The sequence below is a fragment of the Trichosurus vulpecula genome, chromosome 3, assembly GCF_011100635.1.
Source record: "Trichosurus vulpecula isolate mTriVul1 chromosome 3, mTriVul1.pri, whole genome shotgun sequence".
In the NCBI taxonomy this organism is placed as follows: Eukaryota; Metazoa; Chordata; class Mammalia; order Diprotodontia; family Phalangeridae; genus Trichosurus; species Trichosurus vulpecula.
The window spans coordinates 172,269,587-172,290,549 of NC_050575.1; the positions used below are offsets into that span (position 1 = coordinate 172,269,587).

Genomic DNA, 20,963 nt, shown 5'->3' on the forward strand with positions numbered 1-20,963 from the left:
ATAAAAACCTGAGTTCAAATCTAGCCTCAGACATTTACTATCTGTATAATACTGTACAAGTCACTTAACTTCTCCCTGCCTCATTTCCTTATCCTGAAATGGGGATAATAATAGCACCTATGCCCCAGGGTTGCTGTGAGGATAAAATGAGATAATATTCTTAAAGGTTTTTGTAAATTTTAAAGAGCTATATAGATGCTGGTTATTGTTATTAGCATTAATAATATTGTTGTTATCTGCCTTTTAGCCTACTTATCTCCATCATTTTACTAGCAGTGTGACCCTGAGCCAATCATTTGCCCTTTCTGAGCCTTAATTTCCTCATCTATAAAATGAGGATAATAATAGCATCTACCTTACAGGGTTATTCTCATAATCAAAAAAATGAATTATAATGAAATAATTTATGTAGAGCATTTTAATCCTTAAAGCACTATATAAATATTAGCTATTGTTACTATTATTATCCATAATGATAGCATGGAAGCTGGTTTCAAATGCTTAGCTAAAATTTGGGTAAAGTATATTTGTAGTATTTCCCTGATCTACCAGTCTAATAATCCTGTCAAAAAAGAAAATCAGGTTAGAATGGCACAGATAGTTCTTGATGGAGCCATGTTGGCTCATTGTGATCATTTGCTTCCTTTGTTAGATAATTAACCATCCCTTTAATAGTGTGTTCTAGAATTTTGCCAGGAATGACATTAAGCTCACTGGGATATAATTTGAAGACTCAGTCTCTTCTTTAAAATTAAATAAAATTGCCCTTATCCAGTTTTGTAGCACCTACCTCTTCTTCATGATCTCTTAAATATCATTGCTTCAATAATTATATTTTCCAGTTCTTTCAGGATCATCAGGTTTAGTTTGTCAGGACCTGGTGAATTAAAGTTATCAAGGGCTCAAGGTGCTCTCTTATTTATTATCTCTCTACTTAATGAGGGTTTCAACTTAATAGCAACTTTTTTCTGGTCTTTCCAGCCCAAAATTAACTTTTCTTGGCAGAGAAAACAATAGCAAAATGAGATTTGAGCCTTATGTTCATCTTCTGTTATTATTGTTTTCTTTGTTACTCCTCTTTTCTGCAGCATAGTTTAAAAAAACCAAAACCTTAGCATTCCTTGCCTACCTCTGCTCATTCTAAACTTTAGCATTTCTGACTGTAACTTTCCTGTAAATGAACGAGTAAAAAATCACAAGATCCTACTAAGCTTTAGTATTAATCTTCCATTACCTGTGATTACTTCCATATCTGTACCCAGCTTTTTAAAAATCAGATTCATCTGGAATTAACTTTCAAAATACATTTTATCTTACATCTGTATAGAAACCTATTTGGGTGATAATTTTAAAATTATTTAATACCAAAAATAACCAGTCTGGTACAAATAAGTTACCCTGTGCAGGAGTAAAAAACATGGTTTCCAGCTCTCAATCTGTAGGACCTTTTTTTTTTTTTTAAGGGAAAAAAAAAGTCGGTGGTGAGGGAAGTGCACTATAAACGCATCCCAGCTGGTGCTCTTTAACCTCAGTGTTTAGCTGGAGATGGGCTTGTATTGTTATAAAAGTAGCCTTTTTGCATTTGGTTTTATAGTGTTTCTGAATTCATTGTAGGTCAGGATCTGGACAGGTGGAAAAGGCGGGAGGAGGGGGAGTGGTGTAAGTTGAATGAGACAGATACCCTGAAGCCAAACTTTTTTTTTTTTGCATTTTATTTGATAAAATAGACTGTTGTATCTTTTGTGCCCCTGTGAATACCCTTCCATCTGCTCTGGGATGCTTGCAGTTCCTGCTGGAGCGTGGTCAGCTGTTAATATGGCCAATGTAACTGAAACTCTCCATCAGCTGCTTCATCCTTCCTCATTTGAACATGCCGAATTTCTTTACTACAACAACATCAACAACAGTAACAGCGACAGCAAAGACCCTTCGGAATGACTGCCAGTCGGGATTAGAACTTGGAACGGAGAGGCAGTTTGAACAAGTGTTTTATCTTTGAAGAGCTTCTGAAATACACTTGTTCATGTACAGGAATCTTTATAAAAATGTAAGGCGTCAGCCTTGTGCCACACGCATTGACATGCTGAGCGACTTGATTTCCCTCCTCCAGTTTTATAGCAGATAAGAAATTAAAGTGTGCTGGCTATTCTCCTTCTAAGTGGTAACATTCTTAATTCTGTGTTTCAGTTCATGTGTAGTAAAGCTGATTTTTAAGCTTAAAGTAGGATTTCCTTAGTGAGCCGAGGGATGACATTACCAACTTTAATAAATTTTAAAATTTTTAAAAATTTAGTAGATTTTTATTAACTTTTTTTGCTTTAAATTGCCTGTATTTCCTTTCACCCTTTTAACTAAATTCTTAAAAATTTCAAGATGAGGGCAATTTTTAAAAGTGTAAGCATAAGCCTTCGTATTCAGGCAAAAACTAACTAATGAAAATAGTTTATTGTCTATAGTGAGATACCGAAGAGTACTAGTTCTATATGATGGATGGAACTACCATTTGTTGTTAGTGGCATGATTGTATTCCTTTAAAATCTTATTTCTGTGCCTCATTATGGCATGGCAGTGATCCTGGGTTCTGGAAGGCTAAGGTTATAGGACACAAACTCTGTTAGATTGTGCCAAGTTGAAAAGACTTCAAGTTTGGGTTTGTTGAATCACTGTATGTTTATATCCCAAAGACCAATCAAGCTAAGTTTAGAGAGGCTCATCAACAGTGTGACCAAAGAATTTTTCAGTCCTGGTATCCCTCCCAAGACAATCTGATCTACTAAAATAGTGAGGCGCAGTGATTTGAGTCAGGAGTGGGAGCACCCTCACTGATTAGATCACAGATCCTATACAAAACTTGATTGATCTGCCTTTTATTAGCCAACCAAATATGCACTCTGCGTGAAGACAAATAATAATGAAAAATGAGGTCCTAAAAGTGGTTAGTCTAGGCAGCTAGGTGATACAATGGATAGAGTACTAGACTGGAGTCAGGTCAGCTGGACCCCCTAGCTTGAACCCTGCCTCACTCTCATATTAGCTTTGTCATTCTGGATAAGTCACTTAACTTCTGCTATCCTTAGTTTCTTCATCTGTAAAATGGATGTAATAGTAACACTTAACCTCAGTGCTGTTGTAAGGATCAAATTAGATAACATGTAAAATGCTTTGCAGTCTTTAAAGCATTGAATACATACTGGCTATTAGCTATTATTATTATGAGATAGTGTTTATATAGCACAGGTGTCAAACTGTGTGCTATATCCATGTAGACAATGTTTTCCAAGCAAATTATAGTGAGGCCTCTTTTTTATGCTTTCTTTGAGGAGGTCACAAAATCTCTGTTTTGGGGGTCCAACAGTGATGGGGTTCAGTTATATATCAGAGATTCTTAACTTTTTGTGCCATGAATCCTATTAGCAATTTAGGGAAGCCTCTGGACCTTTTCTCAGAATAATTTTTTTAAATAATTGAAGGAAATACTAAATTTCAGTTAAAGGATAGTGAAAATAAAGATTCAAATTTCTTTCTCTTCCAAGTTCATAGATACCCTAAAATCTATGCAGGGACCCAATGGAAGGCCATGGACCTCAAATTAAGAACCCTTGCAATAGATAGTTGGCTGCTATGGCAGTGTGGAAATAGGTTAGGGCCAGTTCTCTATTATCGTCATGAGCTGGTAAATGTTGTCCACTTTCTCCTTTCCCCAGCTGTGAATATGCCCTAACTAGAGTCTGATACTGATACTATTAAGAGCAGCCAGGTGGCTCAGTAAATAGAATCACTAGAGTCAAGAAGACTTGAATTCAAATTCAGCCTCAGATACTTATTAGCTCTGTGACCCTGGGCAAGTCATTTAACTTCAGTTTTCTCGTCTGTAAAATGGGGAAAATAATAGGACCTGCCTCATAAAGTTGTTGTGAGGATTAGTTGAGGTAGTATTTGTAAAGCGCTTAGAGCAGTGACTGGCACATAATAGATGCTTAATAAATACTTGTTCTCTTCTTCCCTTGATCCCATTTCCTGTTTCTCTACCTATTTGGCTCTTTTTCTCAGAGTAAGAAGAACTTAGTTCTTTTGTTTTGTAGCTGATAGGATATGTGAATGGTGCCTTTGAAACAGTAAAGCCTTTTTTAAAGTGTACTATATACCAGGTACTCTACTAGAACCTAAAGAACCGAAGGGAAACATTTTGTACACACTTGAGTTAAACTCAGTGTGGAAATCTAGATTCTGTTCAGCTTACAAGTTGTGATTTTAATATATAAATAGATGATACTGGAAAGCAATTTTGAAGAAACATATCCCCCTTTCTAATGTTCCTTAGTAATACATGGGTGTCCATGCAAAAGTGTAGAACCATATTATTATTGTCTTTTTCGGCATTAGTAATAATGTGTTCATATTTATTTAGTGTTTTGTGGATACAAAGTGCTTCCACATTCATTGTTTTATATGGTCCTTAACAATGACCTTCAGTAGTGTTATCCACATATTTGTATTAGAATTCAAAAGATTGTACTGAAGCCTTGTGACGATAGTGATAATTCCCAGGAAATGGTTTCCAAACTCTATGTAGTGAAGCTCCCTGCTATTTTTTTTTCAAACAATTAAAAGTCATTCCACCCAGACTTTTCATAAGACCATCTATGAAAGTAATTATTAGCTCATAGATTATTCAAATAAAATTTAAAGTTTATTATAATTTTATAACATAAACCTCAAACAATAAAATGATACATTATACATATATTTGTTATAAATCCATTTACCATTTTAATATTTATAATTTGTAAAATAATAATCACAATAGTATCATTATTAATATGAGAAGTAGACTTTTTGGTGCAGTTCCTCAAAACCTGGTGGTATTCATATTGGTTCTTATGATTTTTCAACCATTGATAAGCATTGGCATCTTTTCTTTTTTTTTGCTATAGCAGAAAACCTCATATCACACAAATAAGATGTAAACGGTAATAAAATGCATACCATGTGCCTCTGTTTGATAAGACAGAAAACTCATTATTTAGTCATAACTGAAACATGAGGTTTTCTGGCTCAAACAATTATTTTAGTAAACTATCACAAGGCAAGTCTATTGATTGTTCTTGTTCAGATGCAGTAAGACCAGCAGTATCATATTTGTCTTTTGCAGATGGGTTCTTTATCCATTTATGTTTAGAATATCCTATAGGTCTTTATAATTTAATAATAATTGCTTCTGTACACTTATCAAATGATTAATAATTAGCTCTTGACTTTCTTCTGTTTCATGTTCATAAAAGTAATAATAAAATCAATGTAGCCATTTTATTTTTTTAAAATCAAGCTATGCAGTTGAGGGTTTTGCATTGATTTATTTATAATTCTCAGCTTTGCAGAAGTGTCCACTAAATAGTCAAGTTTAAAGAGGAAATTTTTGTTATACGGTTAACTTTCTTCATATTCAATATTATCACTTAAGAAAAATATGATTTTCTAATTTTTAAACTCCAACACTCTTTGAAGTGCTTTGGCATGAGAAAGCCAGTGTGTTTTGCAATAATATAGAAGTGCCCTGTGTTATGCTTCCTGTCATCACATAATTTTGCAAAGAACCTTCCCTATGATGTACTGATTTTCATAGTTTATTGCTCTTGTCATGATTTGAAAAACTGTATATAAGGCCTCTCTCTATAGCTCAAGTCAAATGATTACGAAACATGCATCATATCCAGATTGCACAAGGGGTCTCATTTTAAAGTTGTGTTTCTATCTTTCTTGTGCTTTTTCCCTTTTCTTCTGATTCTTCTTTTACAACATGGCTAATGCAGAAATATGTTTAATATGATTGTACAAATATAGCCTTTATCATATTGCTTGCCATCATGGGGAGAGGGGAAGGGAGGGAGGGAGGAAGGAAAAAAATTGAAACTCAAAATCTTATAAAAGTGAATGTTGAAAAATATCTTTACATTTAATTGGAAAAAATAAAACACTATTAAGTGAGGGGGAAAAAGAAGAGGTTGAAAAGATTGTTCTATATTTTAAGGAAAGGGAAAGGAGTTCTTAACAGATTTTGTATTTTTAAAATAAAACTGATTTTAAAAAATAAACTTGTGCTTCTAGAATCTGTGTTTTGACATGTTATCAACTGAGCTAAATTGGTTTAACTCAGTTCTCCCAGAATGTATCATTTTCATTAAATTTTTGTCAATTATATTGAAATTTTCTTTTGATATGGTATTGCCATCAATAGATTTGTAAAGTAACAAATCTTTTATTACATCAGCTTCAGCATCATACATACATACATACGTACATACATACATAAATATATAATCAAGTGAGCATCTTTACATCTGTTGCTTTGCCTTTTGGTAATGCAAAATAGGAAGATTTTAGTTTCTCAATTAGTTGTTAAAATTCCAGGTAGCTAGGTGGCACAGTAGATAGAGTGCTGGACTTGGAATCAAGAAGACCTGATTTAAAATCTGGCCTCAGATACTTAATACTTGTGTGATCCTGGGCAAGTCATTTAACCTCTGTCTGCCTCAGCTTCTCCATCTGTAAAATGGGGATAATAGTACCTGCCTCCCAAGATTGTTGTGAAGATCAAATGAAATAATATTTGTAAAATGCTTAGCACAGTACCTGGCACATAGTTAAGTACTTAATAAATGCTTATTTCCTTCCTTCCTTCCATCCATCCATCTACCCTTAGACATATGGGCAGTTCTCCTCGTCACAATATCACCTGCAAGTGGAACCATTTGAAGCCGTTTGCGTATGATTCACCGTGTATCATTTCAATTATATCACTTGTTAAGAAGGGGTCCATAGGCACTAGAAAAGGTTAGGAGCCCTTCTGGACCGAGGTCACACTGCTAATAAGCGGAATAACTGGGTCTTGCATGCTGGGCAACAAGCTCCAAATACAACGTTCTTTATGTTATTCCACTTTGCCTATGAAATAACTATTTGTTTCCCACTATTCAAACACCTGGTATATTCAATGAAATAATTAAGTAAACCAGCATACAGAATTGTAGTTGTTAAATCAGATTTACAGGTAGAATTTATTTAGAATGGTTAATCTGGCAGCTCATGTAGAAGCTTCCTAAGGTATGCTGTTCTAAGAATTTAAATATTTAAAGCTTTTTTTGGACCACTAATCTTCAAATGCTATGTAAATGCATTTATATGTATTTATATACTGTTGTATATAATGGGAAAAATACAATTTTTGAATACACATTTTTTTAAAAAAATTGAGGGTCTTGTAAATGGAAGGCACTGTTGTGTGAGTTACAAAGAAGTTTTCAGGTTCCTTGCCCTCAAGGAGCTTATAGTATAGTTGGGAAGAGAAGTCGTAAAGATGTGAAAAGTAAAATATCAAATGAGACCTTGAAATGATAGTTGAAGACAATAGAAGTTATCACAAGCCTGTATGTGATTAATTGCCAAATGAGTTATATAGACAATAATTTCCATAGTTCAGAGAAGGCTGAGTGGTCAAGGAAGACTTGATAGAAGATGTGGGGTATGAACTGCTTTGATGTGGGGTATGAACTGCTTTGGGGAGAATGGATCAGATTTGGATTAAAGAGGGTAGGTTGGATATGGGGACATTCTAGATTAGTGAAGTGGCAAGCAGAAGGATCCGGTGTGTTTAGGTAACCGTCAGATATGTTTGGCTAGAGCAGAAGATTCACATAGAAAATAAATTAGAATATTGGAAAGGAAGATTGGGACCAGGTTTTGAGAGGTCTTGCATTATAGGGTGAGAAGTATGGGACTTATTATGTAGGCAGTGAAGAGCCCTTGAAGGTTTCTAGTTAGTGGACCAACACCATTTACAGAAGGAATTGGATCAAGAAGAGACTGAAAGAAGGGAGACCATCTAGGAAGCTATTGTAGTCATCTAGATACAAATGATAATGTCTGAACTAAGCTGTTGACAATAGGGTTACAAAGAAAGCGTACAAGTGAGAAAGACACAAGGCCTGAACTAATGCCAAAGGCGATAACAACTTTTTATTTTATGAAGCCCATTGCAGTCCAGTACTGCATCAGAAAAATTACTAAGATCAAATGCAGCTGATAGACAATTTAGGTAAACAACTTAAGTCATCAGTCATGGTTTTAGATAATTTCATGTCAGTCTAGATGCAAATTTCTATATACCAAAATGTCATTGTAATAAAAAAATAGTTATCTATATCTGTTTAACTAGACATTTTTTATATTTATGTATTTTTTAATTTCCTCAATTACAAGTAAAAACAACTTTTAACATTCATTTTTAAAACTTTGAGTTCCAAATTCTCTCCCTTCCTCCCTCCCACCCATCATTGTGACTGCAAGAAGTTTGATATAGATTATACATGTGTAGTTATGCAAAACATATCCATAATCGTCATGTTGTGAAAGAAAACAGACCGAAAAACCTCAAGAAAAATTTAAAAAGTTTAAAAAAAAAGTATGCTTAAGTCTGTGTTCAGGCAACATCAGTTCTTTCCCTAGGGATGGATGGCATTGTTCATCATAAGTTCTTCAGAGTTGTCTTGGATCATGTTACTGAGAATATTAGCTAGACTCCGGCTGTTCAAAATGCATTCCGCCTGCAGTGTGATTTATGTGGCCCACCTACAAGCATAGAAATTTACATAAATGCTTTAGTAAACAAAGCCGAGCTACTGCAGAGCTCTCACTAAAATGGCAAATCAAAATATATTGTCTATTGTTTCAATAAAAACCTAAGGTTGGACAGCCATGAGCTAGACCTTTTACAAGAAGACTGGAGACCAAGTTGTGAAGAGCCTTAAATGCCAAACATCCTATGTTCCAGCCAAACTGCTGACATATTTGCTTTTTCAATCCCTGTACATGACAATCCATCTCATTTTTGTGCTTTTGCATTGGCTGTCTGGAATGGTGTTAGTTCTTACAGCAGTCTTCTGGATTTCCTAAGCTGTTTCCTTTCTGATCTCACCTGATGTGCCGTCTCCTACATGAGGCCATTCTTCATTCCTTTAGTTGTTACAAAGCCCTCCAAATTATTTTGATTTTTCCCCAAAATTACATTTAATATATTTAGTATTTTCCTATTTATCTACCTATGCATATTTTGTTTTCTCACAATAGAATTTAAGCCCCTTTAGGAGAAGAATATTTCTTTTTTCTTTTTGTCTTTGTTTCCCCTAGCACGGTACTTGACTCTAGGTAGGACTTTAACAAATACTAGTTGAATTAAATTAAATTAAATTGATTGGACCTGCTGAATTTGACTTTGTCTGGTATATCCCTTAAGAACTCTAGGCAACCTCCTTGCCATAATGAGACATCAGAGTAGAAATTTAGTAGAGGGCAAATATTACAAGGGTGAACAATCAGTTAAACCAGGCTTAAACGATGCATATGTAAACAGTTGTATAATTGCAAAAGAAATGGACTTTGCCACTGTTTCTGGGATATGACACAGGATCTCACCTTCTCTGTTTGTAAAATGAGGGGCTTTCAACTGGAAAATCATTAAGGAAATTCCTTTCAACTCTGATATTGTGTTATTCTATGGTTTCTTGGGTGATGAATGAAGAGAGTACTATAGGAGATGTATGTTAAGGCAGAATGGGACACCTTTCTTCTTAGATAAGAGTTTGTAGAGGAAGTGACATTGAAATAGGAGGAAGATGAGTAGGCTGAGCTTAGTAGTGGAAAGGGAGTTAAGATGACAGATGAGAAAGTGCTCTAAAAAGTATCATACATAAGTTGTTGTTTATTACGCATAAACACCGTAGTCTTGAAAGAAATCTTGACAGTGGGTTATGCTACTTAAAAGTTACTTTCTTTTCAACATTCTGTTGCCATCTGTTATATTAATTGAATGAAAGTATTAGCTGTTCTGTAGCTCTGTGCAATTTGAGAATACAGAAAGATGCAAACCTGTGATCCAGAGCAGTTATTGTCATTCTTTTTTCCTCTGATCCATTTAACATAGACAGATTTAATGAATTGACTGATCTTGTTCAACTAGCATGTAGCATGCACAGTATTTACTTACTAATCATAAGGACAATGCCTTTATTTTATTTCCATGAATTTTATACATATATACTTAACTCCCTAATGATTACAGAGCAAAAATTACTATTCATGTTTTAACAAAGTTGGTGAATCAAGTGGAAAATATCATTGAATGCTAGATATACATGAGCCTTCAAATATGTGCAAATTTAATGACTCATTTTAAATTCACCATCTTCTTGCTCTTTTCATATTTTCATGCTTCTTTCTGTAGTTTTGAGACAACATCACAAAAATGCCCAAAGAAAATTGACCATTTGAGATAATGATGCTGATAATGGTGATCATGATGATGTTTATAATTCTTATTGCAGCCCTTTAAAGCTTACAATGTGTTTTTCTCAAAACACTCCTGTGAAATAAGTGGTGTATTATTATCCCCATTTTACAAGTAAAAAAATTAGGGCATGGTGAAGTGACCTGACTTGTTTATTGCCGCAAAGCTCTGAGTTGAGCCTGAAATTCAAAACCAGATCTTAAATTTTATTCCATGTTTCAAAGACTCAAAGCTTCCCATCAAAACCTTAGCAGAGTTAAAGTCTATGAATGATTATTACCAAATAATTTTAGTTTCCTAGTTAAAAGGGAAAAAATCCCTTCTCCTTGAAAAAAGAAAAACGTCCATTTTACCTTCTCTTCTTGAGTCTGAGAAAAATGTACATGCCAGAAATATATTTTATTTAGTAGCCCAGTTGTTACTTGCATTTGCCAAGTTTTATTTTTACTCTTATTTGAATGAGAATTTTGTAGCCATTCTTAAAAGACTGACTTTCTAAACCACACCCCTCAATCTGTAAACACTTGTTTAGTATATCTCTAGCTGTATCAGATACTGTCCTTTAACTGCAGTTTCTGTTAACAGACCTTTCATCAATCAAATCTATGGCTTTGTGAGTTTAATCAGGAGACTGTGCAGCATTGTGAGCTGCTGAATGATCTGCAAATTCAGCAAATTTCACTTTGCTCTATTGCCATCTTTAATAGAAGATGCATCTATTCTGTTGAGGGTTTTGATTTTATACATCTTATTCATTTGACAGAAAATTATATTAATGTACTTCATTGATGAACCAAAAAGCAGCAGCGTTTGTTTCCTCAAAGCAGAAACACAACAACCAAGATGAGTGTCAAAGAAGCCAACTCTTCTTTGGCCCTTTTTTGCTCATTGTCTTTCAAGTAAAATCATTTGATCAATCAAGGCACTGTGCTAGACAATGCAGATACAAGACAAAAAATGAGAGCATGCCCGCCCTCAAGGGGTTAAATCCCATGGACCCATAAGTAAATAAAATACGTGACAGGGAAATACAAAATGATTTTGCGAGGTGTGCTATCAGTTTGAAAGACAAGTTGGAGCCAAATTGTAAAGGACTTTATTTCGGTGACAGACGGGGAGTTCGTTTTCTATGCTATGAAGTGATAGGGATCCACTGCAACTTCACGAGTGAAAGAGTGACGTGGTCAGACGTGTGCTTCAAGAGTGTTGTTTTGATATCTGTGTGGAGGATATACTGGAGAGGGGAGATACTAGAGGTCAGGAGACCACTTAGGAAGCCATTGTGATAGTCTGAGAGAGAGAGCTGATAGGGCCTGAAGGAGAACAGTGGCCATGGTGGTTGAAAGACAGAGATGTAGAGGTGGAAACATCAAGATTCCCCAAGTCATTGGAGTTGGGTGGAAGGGAGAGAGTAAAAAGTGGAGCGTAACTCCAAGGCTGAGAACCTGGATAATTGGAAGGATATTAGTGTCCTGAGCAGAAATAGGGTAGCATTTCCAAAGAAGGCTAGATTAGGGGAAAGCTAATGAGGTCTCTTTTGGAGTGCTGATTTTGAAATGCCTATGGGACACCTAGATTGAGCTCTCCAGAAGGTACTTAAGACTGGATGCAGACCTGGAGCTCCAGAGAGATTAGAGCTGCCATAGAAACATGGGTGTAATCTGTGTAGCAATGATCCTTGAACCAGTAAGATCACTAAGAAAGAGAGTATAGAGAGAAGGTGGCGCAGGACAGAGTTCTGAGGGACAGCTGCTGTTAGGAGCTCTCCCTCAGACTTGTGCTGTCCCTGAGCTTCCTTATAATTCCCACTCTCTTTTTTCAGACTGGGCTTCTGCCATTAGAGTCGCTGTCTTGGATTGTGCTGCAGAAGAAAACTATGACACCTGCAGGGACTATGGTATTCATTTTTACCCAACTTTTAGGGTGAGTTGCTTATCCACCCTATTATTTGTACTTCATGCTCGAACTGATACATCTTTCTATATAATTTCTACTATTTCACCATCTGTCAGAACATTTTTGTAAGGAATTTCATCCAAATTGCAACTCATTACATTTATATTCCCACAGTTTATTCTTACATTTTGGCCAAGTATTCGAACTTATCAGAAGGCTTTATGTGTGTTTTGCAAGTGTTTCACCCCACCCTAAGCTCCTATCAGAATGTACTATGTTTTTGCTGGATTATTTCCTTATTTTTAAAACCTTTAAGAAAGGCAGTCCAAATATAGAAATGTCAGTAGAATATATAGTGGGTGACTATACAAAGAAAGGTGTTTGTTTTTAATGCTTTTTAAAAAAAAAAATTAGAGGCAAAGGAACTTATTATGGCTCTAAGAATACCAGCTAATTCTGCTAAGGATATAGAGGTGGCTAATGTACAGTTAACACTGCAGTGGCTAATCGCTTGATATGATAAGACAGAGTTGTGCTTTTTCCTCCCACTAGAGGGCACAGTTTAAATTTCAAGCTTTATAACTCCCTGCCCATTTAGGCCTAAACAAAAGGAATAGAATCAACCAGGAGTCTCCTTTTGTTTTGTTTTGTTTCGAAGTTGGAAATCCTTATTTGGTAAGTCAGTTTTATACCACACTTACATGCATAGATATTTCCAAAATGGAAAATGCCTTTTAACAGATTTTATGAGAAAAATCATTGCTTAAAAGGACCTTTTCAACTCCAAAATAAATCCATTAACTTATTACTATGACATCTTAACAAGAAACAGCCTCTTTGAGGGAGATTAAACTAAATTATCTCTTAGGCCTCTTCCAGTTCTAACACACTATGGGTATAATGTTTAACTGGAATGAGAGATTCCCTAGACCTGACAACAATATGAAAATAGTGTTGCAGCTAAATAGACTTTAAAACATATCTGTTGGGATAGACAGGCATCATACTATGGTGGAAGGATTGTTGGAACCAGACTTAGTTAGAAGGCCTGGCTTTAAGTCTCATCTCTGATAACTAAGGGTAGAAAGTTTGTAATTCATTGAACCTTATTGAGCCTCAGTTTATTCATCTGCAAATGGGGGTAAAGATACTTCTACTTCCCACCTGAGAGGATTGTTGTGAGGAGAATACTTTGTTAAACCTTAAGGTACTACATAAATGTGCATTATTCTTAACCACTTTGACTTTTATATTTTTAAACCATTGTATTACGTAGGCTTGTTTCTCACTGGATTGATCAGAAAAAAATATAGTTTGTGAATGTTTGGGAGTTAAAAAATCTGATTGCTTATATGAGCAGGAATATTATTTTAAACCATGTCATAGTTTAAGGCATATACTATAATTTTTAATGCAGTAATGCCAATGGAAAGATTCTGAAATTCACTGAGCCATTTTTGGAGAAAATTGTTCAAAGAGGTATAATTGTAAAGGTGCACGTTTGGGGTTGTATATGTTACATGTATAATATCTATTAGCAAAAATTTTTCTTATTTGTTGTATTTTTTCTTCAGTATTTTAAAGCATTTACAAAGGAGTTTACAACTGGAGAAAATTACAAAGGTATGAATATGATCATTATATTTGAAATAGACTAGGGTTATCTTGCAATCTTTTTACATTTAAATGGTCCTTTGGTTAGAACAGTGATATTAAACTCAAATAGAGAAGGGGAGGGGTGAGGGCGGGGCAGTAAACCACATACAGGGATCCCTGCAGGTTGTGTATCAAATTAGAAAACTACATATTAGCATGTATGCCCCATTCTGTTTTTGTCTAATTTTGTTAAATATTTCCCAATGACAGGAATGTTGTAGCCCACCTATTTGACATCACTGGGCTAGAGCACTCACATTATATAACTCCTGTATGTAGACTTACATACATCAGTACTGTGACCTGTTTGTTGTTTATTTTAGAGAACAAGTTAGGAATTCAATAAAAGATCTGTATTTTTCAATTGTGTTTGGTGTTTGTCATTTGGAATAGTAGTAGTGGCTTAATTTTTAATTTTTTTCAGCAGGAATTGATAGAGAGCCCCAGACAGTAAGGCAAACAATGATTGATTTCCTCCAGAATCATACCCAAGGAAACAGACCTCCCGCTTGTCCATCTTTGGACCCTGTTACGTAAGCATATTGGTTGTGAAAAGTGACATTTTTATCTCCAGGAAAAAAAAGACAAGAAATAAAACTCAAGTTTGTTCTCTTCAGATATTGATTTGTTTGCTAGACCCAGGTTTCAGGCTTCTATTCCAACTTAAAATGGGTTTGACTGCTAGGGGTTATGTTAAAGGACTGCTAAGTTCCCTTTTAACTCAAAGATTCTTTGACTATGTGGCTACTTGAAGATGGTGGTGAAGTAGGCCAAGGTCCTTTGTAGATTAAATTATTTTATTTTTCCTCCCAAAAGGTCCAGTGACATTTCTCCTCTCTTGGAAAACAGCGGTGGTTGTTACATTGCTGTTTTGTTTGAAAGCAACAACTCGTATGTTGGACGAGAGGTACTGTATAATTTTTTCATTTCATCTCATTTTAAAAAATCAAACCATGTAGTTTGATTTCAGAAGCGTACAGTCAGAATTCTTTCATAATTAGTTTGGGCGTCTTTTCAGTCTTAGTTATTGTTATTTCACTTCATATACCCTGCATTCTAGCTAAATTGTATTACTAGCTATTTTCCAAACTTGACTTTGCATCTTCCATCTTAATCAATACATCAGTAAGCATTTATTATGTATCTGCTATTTGCTAGTCACTGTGCTAGGCTTTAGGGATACAAAGACAAAAATGAAATAGAACCTGCCATTAAGGAGCTTATGATAAGGAGAGACAGCATATGTATATACACACATGCGTATGTACACATACATGTATACATACACACATGTACATATATGAGCAAAGTACAGGGTAGGTTAGGGGTAGCATACATCAACATATGATGGTGACCTCTGAAGTTCCCCTGGCTTTAATGCCTCTTTTTCAGAATCCTTATCTTCATTTAAGGCTCAGTTCAGGTACCACCTCTTTCATGACGTCTTCCCAGATACCGTCAGTTATTAGTTAATTCTCTCTCCTCAAATTGTCTTGTATTTACTCATATCTTCCCCATCAAATGTAAGCTTCTTCAGTAAAAAGACTTTTTCTTTATATCTCCATCTCAGTATAGTACCTTGCAGTTAGTAGGCATTTGATCTTTGTTAAATGGAATTGAATTGAGGCTTAACGAGCCAGAAAGGTTTGAAATATAAGACCAGGGATTTCATGTTTAAAGTTCAAAGGTAATTTGGAACTTTTCTGACCATTTGAATTCTTTCATAGATGTCTTTCCTTGTTTTAGGTTCATTGTCATTAAGGCTATTTCAGAAACGTATTTATATCCAGGCACTTTAACCACTTTATAAAAAATGAGATATTTTTGTGGTGTCCTGCTATACTTTTGGTTCATTTTGAGACTGTGGAAGTTTACTGTTTTGTCATAGTCCAAATTAAACTTTAACACAGTTGTAAGAATAAGTGACTAATGTTCTCTGAGAATGATCTTCTTAGCAAAGAAAAGAAAAACTTTGTAGGGGTATTTGTTTCAGCTTGTGGATTATCCTGTTCTTTTGTTTTTCTTCTACATGTTGTTTAGTCATGTTCCAACTCTCCATGACCTCTTCTGGGATTTTCTTACCAAAGACACTGAAGTGGTTTGCCATTTTCTCCAGCTCATTTTATAGATGAAGAAATGGAGGAAAACAAGGTTAAGTGACTTACCCAGGGTCACACAACTAATAAGTGTCTAAGGCCAGATTTGAATTCAAATCTTCTTGACTCCAGGCCTGGTGCTTTATCCACTGAGCCACCCAGCTGCCCACATGATGGTCAGAGGAAGAGAGAGAGAGGGGCTTAAGATTTGGACAAATTAGTTGAACTCCTCAGCTCTTTGAAGAGAGGCTTGGTTTGGAAGGAGCTAAAACTATTCGTTTTAAAATGTGATTTTATCTATTCCTGGACTTCATTTATCCAGGCTCTTGCTTTGCCTCATTCCTGTGCTCCAGTGGATTGGTGATGTCCTTGATGTTGGTGCGTTGGGTCTATGTGAAGAACTGGACAAGAGTCACACAGGATGATGGGCAGTTTTGAAGTCTGTGATGTGCTCTGTTCTCATAGAAAGTGGACTATATATTTGGTAGCCAAATCTTTAGTCATTTTTGATCTTTTGTAGTTAGAGCAGAATAATAGAGCTTTTAGCATAGCGTTATAGCTTAGCTCTTAGGTTAGACCTTATCTGATAATGATTTCCGCCCCCCCTTTTTTGATTAAAAAGTTTATACAGGAAAATTTTACTTTTTCTGTCTTAGAAGAAAGAATTATTGAATGACTGAATTTTGTAAAAATGAGTTTTATTGTCCTGACTAAAGTATTATACATTCTATGGAAGAAATTTAGCGTCTTTTGAAAAATCATTTCTTCACTTGGAACTTTATTATGAAGTGAAATAAAGTAGCAGTTGTATTTTTGAATTATAGTAGAAAAGAATTCTATATTTGGGCTAAACATATTTCTGTTATCTCTGAATTTTAGGTAGCCATGCTAAATCTTTCCCTGTATCTATAGATAATTGAGACTATATTCTATAAACCTTACATTAGGCATGCTGAACAGATCGATTAAGATCTACAAATAGATCTCAAACCTTTGCCTGGCTGCCTCTAAACTGGCTACTACTACTACTATACCTTGCTCTGAGGTGTGCTGGTGTTCCCAGTAGAGAGGAGAGTATAGCCAGCAGCGACAACTCTCTAACCTGTTCCCCACAAGGATTTTGCTGTTATCCTTCTCCTTGGTGGTCCAAGGCTTTGAGAAAACACAAGGTGACTTGTCATAAAAAGGTTGGGAATTCTCCCTACTTGTCTGATAGGCATCCTATAACTAACTCCTATTGTCTCTGTATTATGTACAGTTTAGTTTTTTTAATATATTTTCAAGTTTATTTTTATTCTGAACTTAACAAACACTAAACAAAATGGGCATTTCCATAGACATAGTAGAACAACAGCAAAAGATTATATATGAAACTGTAGATTGTGACTATGTGCGGATTGTTTCTGAAGTGTGTGATAAGCTCAGTCTATAGCTTTCAGGATTGTCCTGCGTATCCATGATTCTTTCTGGCTTTCTTTCTTTTTTCTGCATACGGTTTGTTTTTTTAAGTGAATATTGCATTTAATATGATAGTAATATCACTTTGCTGTTTATTTATGTCCCCTTCTGAAATTTTTTTTGCTTTCTTCTATTTTTAAATGTTTAATGTGTTCTTTCTTTTTTTGTATCACTAGTACCATCCATTAATTCACCCTCCTTCCCCCAACAGAAGCTATCCTTTGTGGTTTTTTTTTTGAAGTATAGAACAAATATCAATACACTGGCTCTATCTGAAAATCTATCTCGTTCTACTCCTCTAGCTCATTACCTCTCTGTTGAGGAATAAGTGGTACATTTCATCATCAGTCTTTCAAAGTTGTTTTCTAGGTATATTTTTCCACTGTTGCCTTACAGTGTTATCAGTGTTAATATCTTAACAGTATTTGTCCCTCATTTTGCTTGCAGAGAAGCAATGTTGTTTGGAGATGTGATAGGAGCACAAAGGACTTATTAGTAGTATTTATCTTATATTCTAAACAGTATATTCATCATGAATTGTTGAATACTTGACCAACTTCAGTAAGCTTAATAATAGATAAAATAGCTCATTTTCATTTTGGTAAATGCCTTATGTCACAATTAAAAAGTTAAAAAGCAGTTGTCTCAGCTAAAGAAACTGCTAGGTATTTTGTGCTTTTTAAAAACTTTGCATAGTTCTAAGCTGAATTGAGAAAACAAATACCATCATTATTACAGTGAAAATATATATTGGCCTGCCATTTTTGTATTATACTGTTTTGCTTATGCGTTTTCTCCATGACACACCTGAAGTAAGATGCCTGTTACCATTACACCAACTTTTATCTGTGGCCACTGGATGCTAGGCTAAAGAAGACTGAATATGTGGTGAAAAACACTGGATACCATTAGGAGAGGAATAGATAGTTTAAGGTTTTTCACAAGTCACATTACTTTCTAGTAGACGTTGCTTTGGTGGATCCATGATTTCATTGGTATGGCACTTCCTCCATTGACACATATTGTAACCCATTAAATGGATAAGAACACAAATGAGATCTGTGTTTCAGAGAAAAACCTAGGCTTCTATAAGCACAGTGAGCTTACCTGCATAACTAGCTAAAAGTTTAACCTTTCACTGGTTAGAGTATTTTTTAGGATAAAGTATGTTGTTTTGGAGGGTGGACTGGTTTTAAAAACAAACAAAAATCTTCAACTGCTAAACTTCAGCTTTTTGTCTATAAGGCTAATAAATGATATATTGCATTTTCTGCATGTAAATAGATTTCTTTTTCACATTGTCTTTAGTTACATGAAAACAAAAGTGAAAATTCTTGAACTAAGTTGTAGAAGGGGTAAATGCAGCAAATTATGAGTGATTTTAATTTCACTAAACATCATTTTGTATATTCAAAAGATCAAATCATGACAACTGGCTTTTTTTTTTTACCATAAATTGCTATATAAATATATGTGACTTATTACAAAATTATTGTCATTATGTTGATTCTAAATTTGTTTCACCTTACTATTTTTTCCCAGAGAAAAACTTTGCCATGGGCAGGGCCCTTTACATTCTATTTTCTCATCATCTAGGTGATATTAGACTTGATTCAGTACAAAAACATTGTGGTAAAAAGAGCGCTGAATTCTGATAAGGCATTTCTCAAGAAACTTGGTGTTACTTCAGTCCCTTCGTGTTACCTGATTTATCCAAATGGGTCTCATGGATTAATTAACAGGTAAGTAACAGTATATGCAAGATTTGGTTGAGGTTCCAATACTTTTTTTTAAGCTTAGAGACTCTAATAAATATATAGGGATGTTAGAAACTAGAGAAATCAGTCATTCACCAAGCATTTATCAAATATCTGTTTTGTCCTAAGCACTGGAAATTCAAAGACAAAAATGACACACTCCTTGCCCTACATTCTATTGGGGAAACCATCAGGTAAATAAATAAGCACATACAATATAAATACAGACAGTTTTTTGAAGGGGAGGGCACTAGTTAACTGGGAAGACCAGGAAATGCTTCATGTAGAAAGTATAGCTTAAGCAGACTTTTTAAAGAAATAAGATCCTTCCAGGTAGAGAGGGGGGGTGGGAGTGCATTCCATTTAATGAAGAAGTATACAGGAGATGGAGTGTTACATATAAAGAATAGCAAGAAGACAATTTAGCTCAACCATAGAGTGTGGGAAGGAGAATAATGTATCAGTGAACTCCCTAGGAAAAAGTCTCCAGGGCCAGGTGGTTTTACCTGTGAATTCTATCAAATATTTAAAGAACAATTAATTCCCATACTTTATAGACTATTTGGGAAAATAGGCAAAGAAGAAGTCCTACCAAATTCTTTTCATGACACAAATATGGTACTAATACCTAAACCAGGAAGAGTCAAAACAGAGAAAGAAAATTATAGCCCAATTTTCCTAATGGACATTAATGCAAAAATTTTAAATAAAATATTAGCAAAAAGATTACAGCAGAGGGGGGCGGAGCCAAGATGGCGGCTGGTAAGCAGGGAATAATGTGAGCTCCGTACGGAGACCCTCCAAAAACTTATAAAAAATGGCTCTGAACCAATTATAGAACGACTGAACCCACAAAACAGCAGAGGGAAGTAGGGCTCCAGCCCAGGACAGCCTGGATGGTCTCTGGATGAGGTCTATCCCACACGGAGCTTGGAGCTGGGAGCTGGGAGCTGGGAGCTGGGAACGGAGTGGAGCAGAGCCCAGCCTGAGCAGCGTGGACCATCCAGACCAGAAGCCGGGCGGAGGGGGCCCTAGCGCCCTGATTCAGTGAGCCGCGGCAGTTACGAGACTTCTCAACCCACAAATACCAAAGACTGCGGAGAAGGTTAGTGGGAAAAGCTGCAGGAGTGGAAGGAGTTCCTGGTTCGGCTTCCAGCCCCGGGGGCAGCGGAGGTGGGGCAGCTACAGCTGTTGTTACTTCCGGCTCCAGGCCCACCTGGTGGGAGGAATTAAGTGGCGGATCAGAGCAGGGGTGCACAGCCTGCCGAAGATCTAAGCCCAGTTCGGGTTGGGGGTTCTTGGGGAAGGAGCAGTGCTGGTGTGGCAGAGATGGCACCTCCCCCCCAAATGTGGAACATAGAACTCTGTAATCTACAAGCAGTCGTACCCCACTGAAAAACTCAAGGGTCAAGTTAGTTGGCTGGGAATATGGCCAGGCAGCGAAAACGCACCGAGATTCAGTCTCAGACTTTGCATTCTTTCTTTGCTGACAAAGAAGACCAAAACATACAGACAGAAGAAATTAATAAAGTCAAAGAGCCTACAACAGAAACCTCCAAGAAAAACAGGAACTGGTCCCAGGCCATGGAAGAGCTCAAAAAGGAGTTGGAAAAGCAAGTTAGAGAAGTAGAGGAAAAATTGGGAAGAGAAATGAGAAGGATGCGAGAAAACCATGAAAAACAAGTCAATGACTTGCTAAAGGAGACCCAAAAAAATACTGAAAAATACAGTGAAGAAAACAACACCTTAAAAAACAGACTA

At 35.8% G+C, this 20,963-nt stretch overlaps 1 protein-coding gene across 2 annotated transcripts in view; it reads left to right on the forward strand.

Annotated features, from left to right (window-relative positions):
• QSOX2 (quiescin sulfhydryl oxidase 2) overlaps positions 1 to 20,963 on the forward strand; it is a 71,695-nt gene that overhangs the window by 24,202 nt on the left and 26,530 nt on the right. The window contains exons 2-6 of one of the 2 annotated variants that reach the window (XM_036750690.1): positions 12,162 to 12,262; positions 13,810 to 13,858; positions 14,319 to 14,424; positions 14,708 to 14,798; positions 19,042 to 19,187. In XM_036750690.1, coding sequence (XP_036606585.1) covers positions 12,162 to 12,262; positions 13,810 to 13,858; positions 14,319 to 14,424; positions 14,708 to 14,798; positions 19,042 to 19,187 — 493 coding nt within the window. Of the gene's footprint in view, positions 1 to 12,161; positions 12,263 to 13,809; positions 13,859 to 14,315; positions 14,425 to 14,707; positions 14,799 to 19,041; positions 19,188 to 20,963 lie in introns of both variants that reach the window. The other variant, XM_036750689.1, reaches the window with a different exon arrangement.